This window comes from Phoenix dactylifera, chromosome 17, assembly GCF_009389715.1.
Source record: "Phoenix dactylifera cultivar Barhee BC4 chromosome 17, palm_55x_up_171113_PBpolish2nd_filt_p, whole genome shotgun sequence".
Classification (NCBI taxonomy): domain Eukaryota; kingdom Viridiplantae; phylum Streptophyta; class Magnoliopsida; order Arecales; family Arecaceae; genus Phoenix; species Phoenix dactylifera.
In genome coordinates, this window is record NC_052408.1 from 14,729,069 (window position 1) to 14,749,944 (window position 20,876).

Here is a 20,876-nt window from a genome sequence, read left to right on the forward strand (position 1 = left end):
AATAGGAGCATGTGAACACATTGATTTCCAAATGAATGGGCTAAACTAGGATCAATCGATATGTTAGGCTCTCTGTCCATGAATTATATGACCATGCCAACGCCGGACAGCACCGGATCCTCTAGGATTCAAATGGGAGGAAGATACTGAGTGAATGGGTTCTCTTCTCAATCTCAACCAATGGTGGTGGTGAATTGGATGCTAGCTGGACTTTGCACCGCTATTAAAAATTTTGTCTCATACCGTGAATTGAGATTGCCATTCATCCCTACCCAGGAAGAAATACATCAAGAACTTGGTTCAGTTTGCAGGTCTACTTGTTCAGGTGGCTAACCATAAAAAATTTTAACAATTTATAACTCAGTTAAAGCTTCGGCCAGACATGAGAACCCTTCCATATAATTCAGACATGCCGAAGTACAAAAAAATGAACCTAAACTGCCTAACACGCAGCTTAGCTCGTTCGCTTAAATCCATAGTCAAGAAGAGAAGGACAAGGTGCTGGATGAAGTTTCATTGATGCACTTGGGATATAGAACATTCAACTAGCGAGTTGTCTAAGTTCCCTCATTGATGATAGCATCACTAAAGCCCCCTTACTTTGTATACTTTCATGTATTTATCGAGAACTTTACAAGGATTATTGACAGTCAACTCTAGATTGTTTATCCATAATACAAAAAAGTTGGGAATGGATCTTCATATCAATCAACATTTTAAGGACTGAATCAGGTTCCGCTTCTCCAGCTACTTCATAAAACCATTTTTTATCATACTTCAGTTCTCTCGGTTTCAAAATCTATCTTCAAGGCTATTGTTGTTTAAAAGTTTTTACATACAAAACATAAGAGTAAACATTAAACAACCCATTAACCTTCGAAGTTATCATCCGCAAAAGCTTCCCAGTAGAAAGCGCAGATGAACAGAAGCATGAACAGCCCAAGTTGCAACCTGGTTCAGAACATTAGCATGTTCTACCAACTCGGCAAGTACCTTTATCCAACACACTAATCTAATAACAATATTTACAAAACGTATCATTTTAATTTAATAAAAGACCAAGTCCTTAATTTCAATTCAAAGTCCCTGAAGGTTCAGGTGAAATCAGCAGTATTGTTTAGTGCTAATGTAACTGCCATCATTAATTTTTAACTTGTTCCATCATTCTGAAAGGAAAATCAAGAATGGGAATCCCCTGATATAATTAATAGCATTGCATGGATAGCAAGCACATGTAATTGGTTATCAGGGTGAATTCAAGCCTAGCTGCAATTTAACATCTCACTTGCTGGTGATGGATATTCTTTACAACATCCACTACTGCAACCTGGAAAATATAAACTTGTTTAATTAAAATTAGTTTAAGCATAATATTAAATCTGTTAAATAAAATAAGTGTTATTATATAATATATTAAACTAGCACGTCACTTCTATTAAATTAGTAACTTTTTAGCAACAGCTCATACAAAGTAATTCATCTTCCTTGTATAGCTCATCAACTTCTGACTATCCTCTCACTTCCAAATACTACAAAATACAATAATCTACATAAGCAAGTATTTAGCTAATGCTCAGTATTCAGAATATACGATAAACCTTCTACAAATTATGCTTTGCACAAAAACCTTCTATGACCTAAAAATTTTGTTTGCCAAATATACCCTAGCATATTTTTCAAAAAAAAAAATCAAAAAAAGAGAGCATGCAATGCAATTCCTCCCAATCCTTAATGAAGATCAGGTAAATGCCAGGGCCGCTTAGCACGCATTGTTAGCACTATCAGCTGCAACTGGGACAACAATAGAAACTAATACCAACAGACGCCAATGAACAGCCAGTTATTGATTAACTGTCTATAAACTTCTGCCATTTTTCTGTAGTATTTGGTGATATTAAGTAAAAGTTTTGGATTTTTCTGCACTAAAGGCAGAAGATACTGAAACAATACCTGAAGTACAAGCTCAATGTTACACTAAATTATAGCAATCATTAGAAAACTAGCACAATTTTTTTTTTCATTAATGGAAGGCACTTACAACTTTCCCCATTTTTTCTATACAATTTTAGCTTTTGAAATGAATTATCAGCTGTACAGATTTCAAAAATTTTGTTATCACCCAGTTCCAGTGTTAGATCGCCAATGTTCCTTCAACAACTTCATTCTCATCAGGATCAGAAGTCTGAGGCTTTGGTTTGGAGTCTTTGGACATAACCTGTGAAAATCCATAACCAAGCGAGCTTCCACTTGTCTCACATAACTGCAGAAAAAAAAGTCATTACTGAATGGTAGGAACTCATTGCAACACTTCACTAATAAAATCTGAAGTTGCAGATCGCTATTTAATTATCACTTTAATGTGATTGCCAGCCTATTGATCAAGTGTTATACTTAGAAAGGTTGCCACGTTTACCTGTGACTCTGCCAAGTCACAAAGTCTCGTGTCACTATTAAATTGACCAAGTAATGTTTTTCTATTGTCTTTTCAAACAAGATTTAGCTGAATTTTAACTAAATTCAATGATATTCATGGTTCAGCTAACCTAAAACTCAAATCTTACAGGCTTTTTGATTGTCAAATATTGGATTTCCATCAAATGATTTTATGATATGTGGCACTCTAAACATGATTTTCTTTAAAACAATTTTTTGATTGTTTCAGTGTGAACGTTGAGAAACGATAAATCAAAGGCCTCCAACAATATATAGTGTATGTTAAGATGATGAGTACTTGGTCTCATGACTCGGTTAGGGTGTTGGTCTTATAAGCCAAAGTTGCAAGTTCGAGCCCTGCAGAGGGACCATTTTATTTTAAATTTTCTATATTAATTTTGATAGTGAGCCTTAGCATGATGGTAAAGTTGCTCTATTGTGACCTAAAAGTCATAGGTTCGAAAGCATGCAGAGGGAAGGCTATGTACATCTAACCCTCCCTAGACCCCGCAATGATGGGAGCCTCGTGTACTAGGCCGCCCTTCTTATATTAAGATGATGTCTAGTTTGTTTTGTTGACTTTTTTTTTTGGTTATTTTCTATTTTCACTTTTAGTTTATACACTTTATTGTTTATAATTTAATCAAAATTGTTGAAACTGACAGTCACTTCATTCATGCAAAACTAAAAATCAAACCAAAGTTTTTGAATGGTGGTGACTTGAGATTTTGATGACTCATCAGTAGGTTGCTCAAAAGGGAGAGCTTAATAATATACACTTTTTTGTATAATACACTGCCTCGTGTTTCTTTCTCTAAACTGTTGCAAGAAAGATGGGAATAGATAGAGAATACCATCCAAAAGGTACGACAACATCACTATCATTCAAGATACAGGTGTTTAAAATATCAAGTCAAAAAAGGACTCATTGGTCCCTGCGCTTCTACCATCCTAGATATTCAGAATTCCCAATTCAATACTTAGATGAAAAATTCAATGGAGAGTTATAGTTGTTTGATAATGGTTTGTTTACCAACTCAAACTGCATGCAAATAAGATAGTTTATCTACTTGTCTATTGGATTTTCAGATTTCATGGCAAGTCCGTCTCTTTATATAAGTTGCTCAGGCCAAGCTTACATCAGTTCATATAGAGTTAACACCAAGGAGCCAATTAAAGAACATTCTCAAACCTCTTGATTCATCATAGTTTAAACCATAAACACACAGACAAAGATGAAGCTTATAAAATATTATGTTCCTAATTACATCTAACATAATTATAAGAAGACCATTATTTGCAGTTAACAACCTTGCATCCCAAAAGTTTTGAATTGATATAACAGTTATACAGGGTGAATATTAAGCAAAATGTCTTAAACATAACCTTTTTTTATCGACAATGGATTTTATTAGCCATTATGACATATGACAATTCATAGCATTGATAATATCATTATTTTTATTACTATTTTTAGCATAACAATCTTTTCTGTCTAAACAATATAAATACATTCTTTTAAAGGACCAATATGTGGAATATTATTAAAATCCTGAAACGCTAACAGTCTAAAATAATAGCTATCATCATCATTTTGACTCTGTATTTGCATATTGTAATAAGGGTGGATTTAATTACAGGAATTGGAAGCGAAGCTTTGGATGCCGGTGCAGGAAAAAGGTACCTAAACATTTTTATAATAAAAAAACACTACTGAAGTGGTTGCTGGAGGGAAATTCTAAAGAGCTTCCAAAGTGGATGCAGCACCCTGAATTGGCATATCCTGATAGTTAGAGGCCGAAACAGTTTAAATGGCTATTATAGATATAATGCTACCATAGTGAACTACTCTGTCCATCCATGCCTATTCTGTCACAAGAAAAAAATGCAATAGCCAAATATCTTAATTTTGAAAAGGACCAGAAGAAAAGAGCAATTCAGAAATTGAAGCCGTAAAAATTAAGGAAAAATAGAAGGCTCGTGACTGATAAATTATATGGGGACACAAATGGTAATGCTTGTGTTACCTCTGTAAGCTCAGAGAGATGGCGGGTTCGGAACTCATTGATTGTTGCTGCAATATCTGCCATGGGCAACTTGGTCTGCACAAGTAGCAATCGGAAGATAAAGACAAATGAAAGCAATATTCTGTCACTTAGAAACTGGGGAGCCATGTCAAACCAATAACAGCAATATTTGTTCTTCTTTACCTGTGCAAGGACAGCAGCTGCTAACTGGAGACTTGGTTCCAAGGTCTCTGGGACAACCTTGAGAGTTTTGAATATTCAATTTGGTTAGAATAATATACAAATTCTTGTTGATAGTTAAATATTAGATGGATTCTTGGAGTATATTCTATTTCTGATTCAGGTTAAGATTTAGTTAAGCTGGTCTTGGTTTTTTTTAATTTAGCCTTGGCATGGAATTGTTACTGTATGTATCACTTACCGCAGTCGCACCTGCCTTCTCCAAATTAATGCCATGATCAACGTCATGGGCCCACACGAATGTCTTTACATTTGGAAAATACTTGCTCAGTGCCCAAACAGTTCTATAATTTGCACCAGGAGTATCTAAAGTTATAGCAGCAGCACAAGCTCTCTCAGCCCCAACTTTATGAAGAATCTGTCAATAATTATTTTCATAAAGATGTCATGCAAAGTAATCAACATAGTCATTATGTTCTAAAATTTGAGAAATTTTTCTTGCCTCCCGGCTCCCTGCATCCCCAAAATAAACGGGAAGATCAAGTGCGCGTCCAACAGCCACCCGGTCACTGGTAACAACAATGTAACATGGGAAAAGTTTTAGAATTTTTCCAAATGTAAAAAAAATAACTCAACAACTAAAATTTAAGCCAAAAGGAAGAAAGATCTTTTTGTTTGTGGAACAGATGAACCATTTTATTTTAGGAACCAGTAAAAAAAAAAATCCTTGTCAAATATATCAATTAATTGAGCAAGCGATAAAAAGTTTTGCTCCTCTTTTACCCAGTTACCCTGTTAGGATGTAGTGTGGTTGCATTATCAACATCTTAATTCTCCTAGCTGCAAAAGTGAGACCTATTGCAGACATTTTACCTATAAAATAATTGTCACAGATTGTTAAAAACACTATGCAGTGCTATAGTGAAAACAGTTGAAGTGATATTATGGGGAGCATAAGGATGCATTATATTGGAATACCCTTTTATTCGATTTGGGATTAATATATTTATTTTAACTTATTTTTGCAATTTATAGTTTTTTGGGCCTTTTTAATTCCCTGGTATTGCTACTCTTATACTTGATAGGCAGAATAATTTTATCCTGTGGGTGACCGATCTTAAAAGATTTGTTGTTAAAGACTTGTTGCCTGGCCTTGCATGGGGAAAGACAAGAAAAAACAACCATAATGCAATGTGATATTTTATAACAAGAAATGTGTACACAACAGTCTACTTAGATATGAACTCCTTTTTGATCTTGTTAACAATACCAGAACATTGAAAAGATTTATTAATGAAGTTATAAATGATGAATTACCAAGTGCTGCCCTCGAGAGAGTTGCACCAAACACAACAGTTTGATACATCTAGAGAAAGTGAAAACACATTTTCAGCAGGACTCCTAAGATGGTAGATGGCTTATGTTACTACCATATATCTAACCATTGCTAGAGAATGACCAAGGGTTGATGACAGCTGCAGTTTTCAATGAAGAGGCATTGTGCCTGATAAGATCTTTGAGAGGTCCAAGACCATATAATGTTCAAGGCACCGACTTTTGAGCAGGCCAAATGATAAAAGGTCTCAAAGTGATAGAGCAAGCAAAATTCTGATGTTTGCTAAGTAGAAGAGGATGGAAAATAACAGTAGTTTGTGAAGGTTCAAAATGGGAAGGCGATACAAGCCTATTATTGCTGGAGGAGCACTTAATCCATCTAAAAATTGAAAATGAAACTTCTAGGAGCATAGGTTCAATATCAAGGTTTGTTGCGCCAGGCCAAACTGGAGGTACGAGGCATATTGTACCGTACCAGTTCAGTATTGATATACAGTACAGGAGGCGCATGCCGCGCATCGATACTCCGTACGCTGGAAAAATTTTTGTACCGTAGCGTACCGACACAGTAATAATGTGGCACCGATACGGGGTCCGATACCGAGACGGCGAACCTTGATCCAATTAGCTGTAACTATGCTAAAGAAAACCATGGGCAGATAGTGGGTGGAGTCAATGGCTCATGGAAAGGGGTTCTTGGTGACCTATGATGTTTTCACACAGATATTTGATGGCTTACAGAAGAAAGAAGAGTGACACATAACTCATGCTATACACAAGATGCCAAGTTGCCAGCCTCATAGCTAAACTTCTCAAGAGGGATGGGAAAATAACCTTTTTTCTCTACACCACCTTTCCTTTGATTTAGAACTTATTTTTGGAAACTAAGATAAGTGCTTGAACTCTGAACTTGGAATATACTGATTGATTTGTTCTTTGTTATACCAGCAACAATTTCTGAGCAACATCCTTTCCGTAAATCTCCTCTTAAAAACCCAGGAAAGCCGTTCGAAAGCTTAAGCCAGTATTATTTTGTTCGTACACAATCAACGGAGGCCTCCCCGACATATGTTGCAACGTCTTCAATAGCATGCTCTTACTTCGTCTTTCCCTTAATAAGTTATCAAATTTAGTGCACTCTTATGTCTGGGGTCCTGCCTGATAGCGGAACCGTTATGTGACATGGTCGAATATAAGGAAGTCTTGGATGCTCCCCGTTTGTACTGGGATGCCAATTGGGATTGGTGGATCAGGATTTCCTCCATCAGATCAGGCATAATCAACAGACCTGAAACCGATCGATCTAGCCATGAGCAGGTTGAAGAGAGCTCTAACACTCACAGGTATCTGAGCAATTCTTCCTGTTGCTTTTACAGAACTTCCTTCTTGTATCATCAAACCATCACCCATTAATACAACGCCAACATTATTTGATTCCAAATTCATTCACGGCTTTCCGCTTTTTTCTAGCGACAACAAAGATGTTCATCCCTTGGACTTACGTAGATCAGCTGCTTGTGTAGGGTGTATCATATATTCTGAATATAAAGAAACTGGGGAGGTCCATGTCAAATCCAGCTTGTCAGACAGAGAGATACAGACAAGACAAAGACACACACACACACACACACACACACACACACACAAAGGGAGCTCTATTATCTAGCTATATATCTATGTATGATAAACTATCTCATGCATGTTTTGTTAGTAAAAGAAAAATCTATAAGAAGGCTACTCTGAACAAGAAGATATCATTACAGGTACTAGATCCTATTTGAGAGTGCATTGAGATGACAAGAGATGGACAGTGGCTTTTAAAGACAAACAGGAGCATGAGATTTCTGGATATTTGAGGATGAATATCATATGAATGATATATTTTGTTGGTGCACTTATGATCACAGCCGGCACCCAAGAACAATATTCATCACCTTTTATGACTGGTTAAAAATTATCTTAGATGATGTGTCCTAAATTTCAACATAAGAACAATTGAAGTATCATGTGCCAGTTGTGTGCTGGCCTGGCACCAGTACAATATGTATGTTGCTGCATCCTGCCAGCGCTTGGCATGCACTAGCACAGCAGCATGCCCAGTACTGACATATGGCTGGTACTGTGCTAGTGCAGCATGCTGGTCAGCCACTCATCAGGTACGAATCTGCCCTATCATGCCATGCTGACCGAAATATAAATCCAAGAACATAATACACATTTAATATATACATATACATATACATAAAATGGATAAAAAAAATAATTAATTAACAACCAATAATACAGAGAATTGTATTCATTGGTGACAATCAACAAAAATACTGGGCTCTAATCAATACAACGCATAGATACTTAATTTTCTTTCAAAGCATGTATATTGTGTACAAGCTTAAAATGGGATTTTAAAATGTACCACCCATTCAGTGACCATTTCAGGTTCTAAAGGCCAAAGAAGGAAAAAGGAACGTTTCAGAACAGAAGTTCATTTCAGAAAAAAATATCAAATCACGAGGCATTCTCTTTTAAACATTTTCATTGAACATTACTGGTGTATACAAACCAATCTCCTTATCTGTGCATGTGAATGCATGTGGATCGTATACATTCATGTCATGAATAGCATGATTGACAGACATCACATTCCAATTTTACCCGCATATTCTACGGGAAGGTGAATGATACCTTCTAACATCGAGAGCAACAAATGGAATTAATCTCTCTGAAAGAAGTTGTGCTATGATCTGACAAAAATCAGTAAAAACAAATTACACATAAAAGTAAATAGATTGGGACTGATTTACTTAAAAAATGATAGCAAAATGTCAAAAAGGAGAATAGCGAAAACACCTGCCCAGCACGTCCAAATCCACATATGATAATATGGTCTTGCAGGTCGTCAGTCTATACATACAACCACATCCACAATATATCTTAAAGATGTAGGATGAGAAAGCAACCACATTATAATAAGAAAAATGATATCAAATGTTAAATATATCCAAGAAATTTAGACATAAGTAACAAATATCTAAACTTATTCAGATATCAAACAAACTTCTGGGAGTAATATAAATGCAAAACATACAATCCTGAGCATTAGCCAACAATCAGAACTGGATTATTGGCTAGAATCATACATGCTAATAAATGTCATCTTTCCATATTGGAGCTCAACGATAATTTAACAAAATCCCCATTAAAGAATCCACATCTCTACAAAGAAAACAATGTGATGAAAAATTTACTCACATTTAGCCCACAATACTCATATCTCATAGCAAACAAGTTAAGAATTTAAATAACATAAACCCAACATTATGCACCTACTAATATTCTAAGTATACACAAAAAAAAGGGGAAAGACTACCTGAATGAGACCTTCTACCTTTGATAACAATTTAGCAAACCAAGCTCAATCAATGTAATTACAGTACCTATCGGGTAAGATGCAACAAATTTTTATCCAGCATATGATTAGAAAAGCCATACAATCAACTTATTAAATAAGTTAGAACACCACATCGATCGATAGTAAGTTCAATGTGCAAACCAAGATCTATACTATTTTTACGATAAATATTTCCTTCTCATCCCTCCTTTTAGCATACAAATCCCAAAGTTCTAAAATATTTGTCCCTTTAGACATGCACATGCATATGAAGTATGGTCAACTGTGCTGATACCGGGCACCGGACCGGTTGTCCGGCGGCACGGGTTGGTACGACCCCATGTCGTGCCGTGCCGGGCCTGTACCGACATAGTAGAAGAGGCGAGGGAGAGGGCAAATGGAAGAGACTGAGAGAGGAAAAGAGAGAGAGGAAGAGAGAGGGAGGGAGGTCGGCGGAGGCTGGAACCCAGGCAGTAAGCAGAGGCCACGGCCGTTCCCCTGTTTCGTTCGAAACAGCGGCTAACCGCTAAAAAATTTGCAATTTTTAAGTGAAATCGGCAAACGATTTACCGACTTTAATTAAAAATCGCGAAATTTTTTAGCGGTCGGGCTCGGGTGCCGGCCTCCCTCCCTCTCCCGCTCGCTCTCTTTTCCTCTCTTTCCTTCTCCTTCTCCCCCTCCGGCAATAGATTTCATTTCCGTTGCCGGAACCCTATGACCGGAACCACCTAGTTCGGGACGGTTCCGCCGACCCTGATATGAAGCATGTATGCATCTGTATGCTTGGCTATATCTTTGCCAAATTATTAATGCATCAGAAGTTATGTTTATCTCTTCTTTGACTGAGAAGAGGCCTTCAATATAACACTTATTTTTCTGTTTGACACTACAAGAACACAAGATTTGGCATTTTAAAACCTGGTATGTGAATATCTGAATGTTCATATGGAAATTATATTGTAGCAAATACCTTGCATTTAAATACACTTAATCTTTTGGACTGTTTTGATCAAAATATTGTACTTAATGCTTAATAAGGACTGCACTGAATACTGAGAATTTCCTCCTCAACGAAGTAAAATATTTAAATTCTTCTAACCTCTAAGCCCTTCAACTGGATAGTTAAGGTAGGAAAAAGATTGCTTATCTTTTTAATTTTGTTCCAACATCTGTTTTGAGCTTAAAGGAAAATGACTCGTTTAACATCATGACCATCATGATGCAGATGTATTAATTATTAAAGCTATAGTCCACATAAACAGTCCACAGCAAATCATTGTAAATATTTTCAGCTTGATTTTGCATTTCCATAGAAATTTAGTTATGTAATATAGCACAATCTGTCCTTTTTTCTAATATAACTACAAAAATTGATTCTTTGTACTTATGTACTCTGCCTTACCAAGTCCTATCTTCTTCTTCAAGCTTAATGGTACATAATCTCCAAGAACTCCATATTTATCACTGAGTATCCATACCTTGATCAACATTGCTCTTAAGCTTAAATCAATTCACAGAAACTTGATTCACAAACATCATCTGTCTTTGTTTCTTATAAATAAAGTCCATGTCCATAAAACCTAACATCAGCAATTTTCCTTCCCAGATATATTGAGGTCAATGAAGCATTTATACAAGCATATTAAGCTAGACCAGTGTTTTTTCGCAACATATATTTCTCATTTCCAAATAGATTAACAAGTAATTAACCATAAGAAAAGCAGTGACCAGCCTGAATCTTGTGAAATATAACAAAATGATGGAACTTAAAATACCAATCTGCCAACTTAAGAATATAACAAATCAAAACAGGTGTTATACCTCACTTTCTACTGGCAACAAACTTCTGACATCATTCTGCTCGAATCTAGATGCAAGAAACTGACCTCCAGCTGCTAACCATGGCGTAAGAGCCATTGAGATACCAACAACCAGGAACAACAAAGATGAAAGTTGAGAAGATAGTATACCCTACACAAATGGGAAAAACAAGAAGTTAAGCTTTCACTATGTCCCCCCACCCCCCTCAAAAAAAAAAAAAGTTCTCTAACTGGGCATCTTTCCTTTTCTTGCCTCAATATCGTATTTTTAGTTCTTGCAAGTGCAACATGTTGACTCTTAATGGAGATGCTGACACATGCAAGAATACCTAAAAATACAAGAAACATTGTGTTCAGTTTAAAAACACCAACCTGATTTACAGCTTCCCCAAAAGCAACAAAGGCAAATTCTCCACCAGGTGCAAGCAGAAGACCAACTCTTATTGCAGCTATACTTGAAATGCCAAATACTCTGCCAACTAAGACAACCAGTATAGCCTTTCCAGCAATCAAGAGACTTAATGTCCCAAAAATGACCAAGAAATTTGAAATTAGTAGTTTTGCATCGATAGACATTCCAACCTGAAAAGATAAATGGCCGAGCAGGAGGGTGATGTGTTAAATCTTAAGTGAATGGATGCCAATATTGTCAATGGTATCATTAGAAAATTATAGAAGGTGATCTGATTAGGTCAGTGTAAATAAAGATTACAACATATAAAAGGCAGTAAAATTAGCAAACAAAGAAAGTACAGTGCAAAACTGCAATTACTGTAAATACATATATGACAAACTATAACATCTTATCAGGTGTCAACAAAGAGAACTTACTGTCATGAAAAAGAGACCTAGCAAGAGGCCACGATAGGGGGCGATATCTGACTCAACCTGTAAGGAAAATTCTGTCTCTGCTAACAGGAGACCAGCCAAGAATGCTCCCAGAGCCATAGAGAGTCCAGCCTGTCAGGAGAAGAGAAATGCAAATTATTAGTTGGAGGAATTGCTGGAAGAACAAATGCTATGGCTGCACTTACTCGTGCTGTAAGAAGACTAGTTCCCAGAATAACGAGGAGGGTATTTGCAGAAAAAATCTCCGCATTCTGGTTTTCTGCAATTTGCTTATATATTGGCCTAAGGAACTGTTAGAATGCAATATTAGATAATTGTCAGGTTAATGCATCTTGTAATTGAACAGATAAATGAATGGAAATTCTGAATTTCTACAAAGCTGAATCATTGTCATGTGCAATTTTGAGCAAAATCGACAAGCATGTTCAATAGCTTGTTCTGACAGTTCAGTAGCTAAATCACTGTCAAGTCAAGGTTACATTTATCATGTTCTTTTTCATGGAAATAGCTTGTTCAATACATTCAGATGTAGTAAATATTTAACTCAATCAGCTAATTATAGCCTTTGCAAGGTCCAATCCTTGTGTGATAGCATTTAAATTGTCAGAGAACTATGGAGATGAAGAAGTCCAGCAATTTAAACTGGTGATGGTGCAATCCTTACGAGCACATATCATGTTGTGCCATGCCAACGAACATGCCATTCCACGACAAAAAGGGAAAAAAGAATTTGAAAAGCCCTTTTAAATTTAAAATATTAAAAAAATTGATAAGTATCATTCTGATCTACACCAGCTTCCAGTATTGGTCTTGCATGGGCCAGCACTTGATGTCTATGTGACTACCACAGAAGAAAGACTGGCAAAATTCAGCTTATCACCAAAAAATACTATGCATAGAAGCACAGGTAATTATATTAGCACAGGCAAGTCTAAACTTCCAAGAATCAACAACGGCAGTATAATACAGAGGACACATAGTGTTGTGCTGAAAATTGGAAACCCATTAATCTGAGGTACCAAAAATCAAGATTTCAAGCAAAACAAAGTTCCTAGACACACATACATACATACATATGCATGGATGCATGTGTCCATATGTGCATGTATGTATCATGTATACACACATTTTTCACCAACCAATAGACACCCCTTTGACACAGACAAATATGCCGATCAAGAGATTGGAATCGATGAATCATGGACAATATTAACTTTCATATTCAAGTCTGCCATTTCAAATGCAATTTTAGATTTCAAGGGACTAGCCTTACCAAGCGCCCTCCAGCAATTATAGCAATGATAGCAACTATTGCCTTTACAGCAGCTACTCCAAGCGCTTCTGCTAGTGCTTGGAAACCAACCTGAGAGAAGTAAAAAAGGTTTGCTCACGTATAAATAACAAAAAAGAAGTACAAGGAGCAATGCATGACTGCTATTTTTAAGATATCAATCTAACCAACCAGCATAATTAGAACAGCAAAAACATGTGTGCATATAGAAACATAGTAGGATACTGACAAGCGGAAAATCTCCAAGTAGAAGAATGAGATGAGAAGGTTACCCCTCCTTTGGAAGAATTTGGTGAAATAAGAGGTATGAGTATCAACAAAACCACGACTGCCAAGTCCTGGGGGAGAACAATGAAAAAGACTGTCATCAAAACCACTGAGCCATTTTAACTATACTCCAAAGATGCAACCAACTTAGAATTTTTTCAAACAGATGCGATAGTCAAGGCCAGGAAGCATAATATCTTAACATAGCATTTTTCGTTCATCATAATCTCATAAGAAAAACTGGAGGCAAACAAGCAGCAGTAGGATGGAATGTGAATTAGCATCCTATCTAGGAACAGACAGTCAAATATAGCTAGGAAAAAAGATGTGTCACAATTTAAGAACAGTTTCACTGTCACATTAGCATTCAATGGCAGATAACCAACTCAGTGAAGGAAAGTTTGGTCTTGCCAAGAAGCGGATACCTGAAAGAGTAATACAGAAAAGGTAGCACGACCATGGCGTGATGTGCTCTCCCCTCGTTCTTGCAGTACCTGAAGAGGTACAAATGGATACAAAGATAGTTACTAGAACTTCTACATAATAGGAACATTTTATTATGCAATTGAGCGGTGTATATACATATATAAATATACACACATATACATATACGTATGCATACATACATGTACATACATACACAAATGGAATATCAAGTATGCACTAGATTAACAGAGGATTCACAAATGAAACAAAATCAGTAGCACAAACAAAAATGGAATATCAAGTATGCACAGTACCAGATGAATAACAAAAATAAGCAATACTATTTGGTTGAAATGATAAACTCTAGGTCAAGAAATAATAACAACACAAATTTACTCCTTTACTATAAATAGCGAAGCCAACTTTCAGGATGCAATATTGCAACAATAAACAGGATAAAAGAAACAGTAAGGCCAACTAACGAACTGGCAAAAAACCAACCAAAACATAGAACACAATGACTCATTAAATTGTTCAAAGCAAAGAAGAAGACTTGCAAGCATAAGCTAATACACAAAGAAAGTGAAGACAAATCATACATTGATACCTGCAAGACAACTGCTGTAGATGACAAAGCTAGACCATTACCAACGATAATAGATGCTGGGCCTGGTAGCCCAAAAACAAAGCGAGCAATTAAGCCAACTGCTACTGCAGTCACCAGCACCTGCAATTTGTCAATAACAACTAAGTGTAGAGAAAGAAATGCTTGCGCAGAATGACAGCTATATGAAGGTCACCAAACAATGATATTACCTGAGCCGAGCCCAGTCCAAAAACATATTTCTTCATCGAGCTGAGTCTTTCCACAGAAAGCTACAAATTGTGAATCAAGTATTTCAGAACTCAATTGACAAGTGGACCGTCAAGAAATGAACATCTAACAAGCAGCCTATATTAATTTGGTGAGAAATTTCAAGATAATACCTCGAGCCCAATATTGAATAGCAAAAATACAACTCCAAACTCAGCAATTGCCTTGGTTCCATGAACATGACGGATGATAGACAGCCCATAAGGACCAATTAGGATGCCAGCAGCAAGATATCCAAGTACAGGACTACCTAGAACAAGCCATAAGATACAACAGACATAACAAATGAAAAAAACACGCTTCAAATATGCATTTGAAATTATCATAATTTAAGTTCCCAGTGAGAGTTTCCAGTGTACATATATTCATTGAAAAATGGCACTATAATCGAAGGTTTTTATAGCATCATTCTATCAAAGGTCTGCCGTACCGTACTGATCGGCGTACCGGTGGCGGCCGGGATCGGCATGTACCGGTCCCATACCGGTCTCGTACCGGTCCGTACCAGTTTCATACCGATTCTCCAACGATCAACTATCAGTACCGGATTCCACGCTGATCCGGTACCGGTCCCAGGCCGGACCAGTACGTACCGGCCCATACCGGCCGGTACGGGCCGGTACGGCAGGCCAACCAAACTTGGGTTGCAAGAGTTAGAATACATTATCACAAAGATGTAGATGTCAAAATGAAATATTCACACAGATAACAACATCAATAAACACAAAATAGCAGCAGTATCTTATAACAGAATTTAACAAGGACAATGTTAGCTACCTCCAGGTATCTTCTGGAATATTGGTACAAATACAACACTGGCTAGTAGTAACCATAGTACGTCAAAAAGGGAAGCTTCTTCTTCTTTTATCTGGAAAGAAATTACAACAATCATTCAACATATTTATTAACATAAATGCAACATTTGTGTTACAGTTTCAGTATAGAAGTATCGAATGGCTATCCTGAAATTTGTAACAATAACTATAGATTAAAAATTGCAAGATATAGTTCACCAAGGAAATAATAGTTAAGCTGCTATAATCTGAGGGCTGATGCAAAATTAAGTACAAAAAAAGATATATACCTCTTCCTGAGGTAAGAGCTCCATAAGTTTTCTTATTCTTTTTGGAATCCATTTTATTGCTCTAACAACAGGCTTTGCAGTTGAAGTTACTTCTTCGATACCAGTAATTATATCCGGCTGATAAAGGATCTGAGATTTCCTCTCTGCTCGTTTATTGAGAAAAAAAACCCTGAGACACCAATCAAAAAGAAAGATTGCAATGTGAGAAGTTAATGACATACTGATTTTACACATGGTTCTTTGTGGTAGTACAGCCACTAGCATGTACAGCATATTGAAGTTTTGCAGAATAGCATGCCATATAGTCATAATAACAAAAGAGAAAAGAAACAACTTATAATGCAAAAATGATAAAAGTTAATGCTTTACCATAAAACTCACCCCATCCCAAGAAACAGTATGCCAACAACCAGCTTTGGTGCATGATTCCTTGCAGAGGTAATTAGCCTATGGAACACTAAGGCAGGTGTGACCTCTTTTCCTTCTCCCTTAAAAGAAAAAAATGATGCAGAAAAGAAACGAGATGATTTATTTAATAATGCTTTGGGAGCATTTAGAGGTGAAGAACTGCCCTTGGTCAGGTCCTTCTGTTGCATGTCCTGCTTCTTTGCCTGTGAGACATTCTTTGACTTTTCCATCTCAACCTCTGCTTCCTTCTGAGAATCCAAACTCAACTTCCCATTCCGTTGACCATCGATGTCATCAGATGATTTGAGTTCTTCAATGCTTTTAACAGCTATATCACCAGCCAACGAGTTATCATCAATCAACTTTTCATCTCCCTCTGTAGTACTATCACCTGCAGCATCCTTGCTCACCTCCTCCACAAAAGGAGGTTCTTCATGGTTTAGCTGCTCTTCGAAAGATGACGTTTGCTGCTCTGCAGCATCAGCAGAAACAATGGCCTTCTCGGCTCTCTGTAGTGCAAGCTCCGCATCATTCACGCGCTGAGTGGCCTCCAGTTCATAAGCCACCGCCTGTTCAGCCAGATGCATTATGATAGCCACATCCTCCTCAGCCTTCCAAACATCTAACTGAGCCTTCTCAGCAACCTCACTCAATCTGTCCACCTCCTTCTGCAATGCTGCTTTCTTGGCTTGAATTCTTCTCAATTCTGCCTCACAGTTTGCCAAGCATGCCCGACAATCCTCAGCCTCTTCCTGAGCAGATAAAAATGCTTCTTCCTCATTGCTCATAGAAGTTTCAGGTGATTCTGCTTGTTCTGTTTTGAAACTCAAAGCTCCGATTGCTAGCTGCAGCCTCGCTTCAGCCATGGAAAGAGCCATGGTGGCTTTCTGCACAGCTTCTTTAGCAATATACTCTTCATCGACAATCTCCTGAATGGTAGAAACAGCAGACATAACATCCCTCCGAGCACTTTCTGCTTCATCTTTTAAGGCAATTGCCATTTCGGATATCCTTTGTGCCTTTTCCTCAGACATTGTACTGTTAAGTTGAGCAGCTTCCAATTCCTTGAGAGCTTCTTGTAGCAATTCACTCAAATCCTCCGGTTGGTAGGTCTCCTTTTCCTCCTCTCCCAAACCATTTGGCTCTTCAACAGATGTGGATCCTGCACTCAGATGGTCATGTAGATGCTTTTGCTCATCTCCAGAAGAGCTTTCTGTTTTATCAACATCTTGAGTGTTACCATCAACACATGCCAAAGAATCATTTGTCTGGCACTTGAATAAAGCAGATGTGTTTGATAGTTTTTGAGGGTTGAAGAAATTAAAATCTAAAGATCTCTTCTGCTGAGAGAGATGAAAGAAATCACCAAAGTATCCTGCACGAGCTGAATTCCATGTCACACAACCACCAACAGATCCACACTTTCCCATCCTCCTCAAAGAACATGACTTATGGTAAACCCCAGTTTCTCCAAGAAAATTATAACAGCTTCGTCTACATCTAAACCAAGAACTCGCTGTCCTAGAGCTCGAACCAACACCACTAGTAAAGGCATCCAATTGCAGAAGACCACAGGCCAAATCCATCTTTCCACTCTCCATGAAGGTAAACAAAAACTCCACTTCCGATCCCAAGAAACCCGAATCAAGAGCCCTGGATTCCATCAGATGCAAGCAAATGGCACTCAAGAATTCCAACGTAACAGAAAATATACATCAGAAGAAAACAATAGGACAACAAAATCTAAATCAAAGGTGTTACATTATTTTGAATAATTTCACGAAGACATCAGATTTCTAATTCAACTTTCACCAGCCATCTAAAGAAACCCAAACCATATTCTTGATTGATCAGAAGCATTTAGAGTCAATAGTTTAAAAATCGTACAAAAATTCCATCAAAAAGTAAGTACGCAGAAGCCAAATTGAAGCATTAGCATCATTTGAAACAATTTATTGAACACATCAAATTTTAATTAAAATTCCGCCACCTATCCAAATAAAAGCCCAAATCGGAAACCTTAGATATCATCGGGCATAAGGAAACTCAAAATGGCAAACGATATATTATTCAAAGAAACAAGAACATGGAACCCAACTCAAAGCCGTTTTGACAATTTTCTCACCAATATCAAATTTTCAATTCAACACTCGACACCTATCCAAAAGAAACCCACGAATCAAGAACCCTCGATTCCATCAGACACAAAGAAATGAAAGCACATGCAAAGTCTCCATCGGAGAAAAACAAGAACACAAGAACCAAACCAAAATCCTCCACATCGTTTCGACTATTTTTCTTGAAACCATCGAACTTCAAATTCCAGGAAATAGCCGGAGGATCGATTCAGGAACCGTGAAATTGAACTCTAGAGAAAAGATTTAAGAGCAAGAGAAAGGAGAGAGGACGGGGGAGAGCGGGACTCACCGATAGAACGAAGCTGGAGGTGGCGAGATCGACGCCCCGGAGTCGGGGATTTATAGCGAGGAGGAGAGCGACCTTGAAAACATCGCGCAGGCTTCCCGTTGCTTCGCGTCGCGGTCGGCGATTTAGAGGACGGAGGGGAGTGGTCGCTGGTCAGCGAAAAACCCACGGGGAAAAACTGAGCGGGGCTCCAGAAGAAAGGTTTCCCTCATTGGTACTGAGCCTCGTCACCAAGCACCCGGGCAGCGATGCAGCTCTTCTTTCACCTATTTACCTTCATGTCCTCCTTTCCGGGCGGACGCCCCGTTTGAGCGGCTGCAAGTTGGTTTCTATCCATCCATCCGCATACATACATGCATGCATGCATACATATTTATGCCTATACATACATACATACATACATACATATATAATATATGTATATATATATATATGTATACACATATATACATACATACATATGTATGTATATATATAGAGATATATATTGCATTGGCTGCTCATATTAATCTTGCATGAGTATAATCAGCTAAATTAATAAAAAAATAATAAAATGATGGAGGAACCGAAGCATGCCAAATCCAGGCAAAAAAAATGAAGTCCATTCATTTTCTACATGTAACACGTGCCTACTACAAACGTGCAAACCTCTAAACTTCTGGTATGCACAAAAGTTGGTTAGCTGGCCGTTCTTTGATTCTCATAAATTTGAGATTCTAAGATGTATGTTGGGCATGGATCATCCTGTACAACTAGGTATTCTTTGAGATTTGTGAATTATCATGTTGATCGGTATTTGATGGGACCTGACTTGGGAGGGCAAGTTGGGTTGTAATCATATATTAATTGCAATTTGCGAGTGCTTGCTCGTTGTAGTTATTCTAATTTGATGCTAAGTGAGAATGGACTAAATTATCTTGCACTCACCTCAAATAATTAACTGATACCGAAGATGACCGATAGTTTGCCAACTCTACATCATTGCAATCTTCCTTTTTTGATGAAATTATAGAAGTGTTTTATCTTACATGGATTGCACATCTTATGACACTATCCTGGTTTAATTAATTAGTGTATGACGTACGAATGGGTCATGAAAACAGAATCTAACTAGAAGGAATAAACTAGCAAAAGAGGGAAAGACAGTAGCTACTTGATTTGTGCAGCTTTTGGTGTTTGTCCGCAGCTTAATTGAACAGCACCCTTAGGTGTTTTCAATCTACCATCCGAGTTCTAATTACGGGTGCAAATGGGTTTGATCTGACTAGCTCATAAGTGACTCTGACCGGTTTTTTGTTAGCATCTTAATGTTGGATCCAAACCCAACCCAATAGAAGATCGGATTAGTTTGGATCGGATCCACGGCTAAAATTCTAACCCAACGGGCCATTCTGGTCGAATCGGGTTGATGTATAACCTGGTTCGAACCCAAAAAATTCAGATCCGGATAGAATTCGAATTAAGAATTGATGTCATTACAAACTAATTTAAAATATGATGTAAAATTGGTTAATATATGAATGTCATCTAATTGGACCTGATGCAATTGAATCCAAATAAACCAAATCCTATTTAAAGAAAGAAAACCAAACGAAGCTTCTCTAAAAGTCATCTGTTGCCAAAGTATCAATTTCCAAGGTTTTTTTTTCTTGTTTTGCAACTTACTACAAATCTATCTTCATTGTAATCATATAAAAGCAGCATGTAATATCATGCAATATCCAATTACATACATCATGAGAAATTGAAATCAAGCTCATGTTGAACTAAAATGAACGGGAAGCTAACCAATCTCCTTCGTAAAGCCATCTCCAGCTTGGTAAAAGCAGACCCTATGCATCAAGTCTCCGTAGCTAATCACACACTTTGTATTGCACAAGTCCTTTTTTACAAACAATATTAACTTGAAGGGAAACATAATTATTGCAATCAAGCATCAGATGCATCCATAGAGATAAGTTATGATGCGACACGAGAACTAAGCATGCCCCTATCATGACTTGTTAGGTGAGCGAGATGGCCTTTTCCCCATGCACAGTTGGACGAGAGTGAGTACTGATGAAGATTAGA

At 37.4% G+C, this 20,876-nt stretch overlaps 1 protein-coding gene across 6 annotated transcripts; it reads right to left on the reverse strand.

Moving 5' to 3' along the window:
- Nucleotides 1-1,951: 1,951 nt before the first annotated feature.
- On the reverse strand, nt 1,952-19,083 carry LOC103719405 (K(+) efflux antiporter 2, chloroplastic-like). Of its 6 annotated transcripts, XM_017845797.3 has the most exons (22): nt 18,810-19,075; nt 17,824-18,035; nt 16,356-17,793; nt 15,975-16,143; nt 15,668-15,758; nt 15,004-15,140; nt 14,833-14,892; nt 14,624-14,743; nt 14,016-14,084; nt 13,596-13,661; nt 13,306-13,395; nt 12,218-12,322; nt 12,015-12,143; nt 11,556-11,765; nt 11,185-11,334; nt 8,823-8,876; nt 8,658-8,716; nt 5,143-5,209; nt 4,882-5,058; nt 4,644-4,700; nt 4,461-4,535; nt 1,952-2,260 (listed from the first exon to the last, which is right to left on the reverse strand). In XM_017845797.3, exons 2-22 carry the CDS (start codon nt 17,981-17,983, stop codon nt 2,132-2,134), a joined length of 3,612 nt encoding a protein of 1,203 aa, XP_017701286.2. In that variant the 5' UTR covers nt 17,984-18,035; nt 18,810-19,075; the 3' UTR covers nt 1,952-2,131. The 6 variants fall into 6 exon arrangements, 4 of the variants coding, with proteins under 4 accessions (XP_017701286.2, XP_008806844.2, XP_026665165.2 ...); XM_008808622.3 differs by having other exon boundaries at nt 16,356-18,035; XR_605964.3 differs by lacking the exon at nt 1,952-2,260 and having other exon boundaries at nt 8,823-8,905; nt 16,356-18,035; nt 18,810-19,083.
- Nucleotides 19,084-20,876: the final 1,793 nt, after the last annotated feature.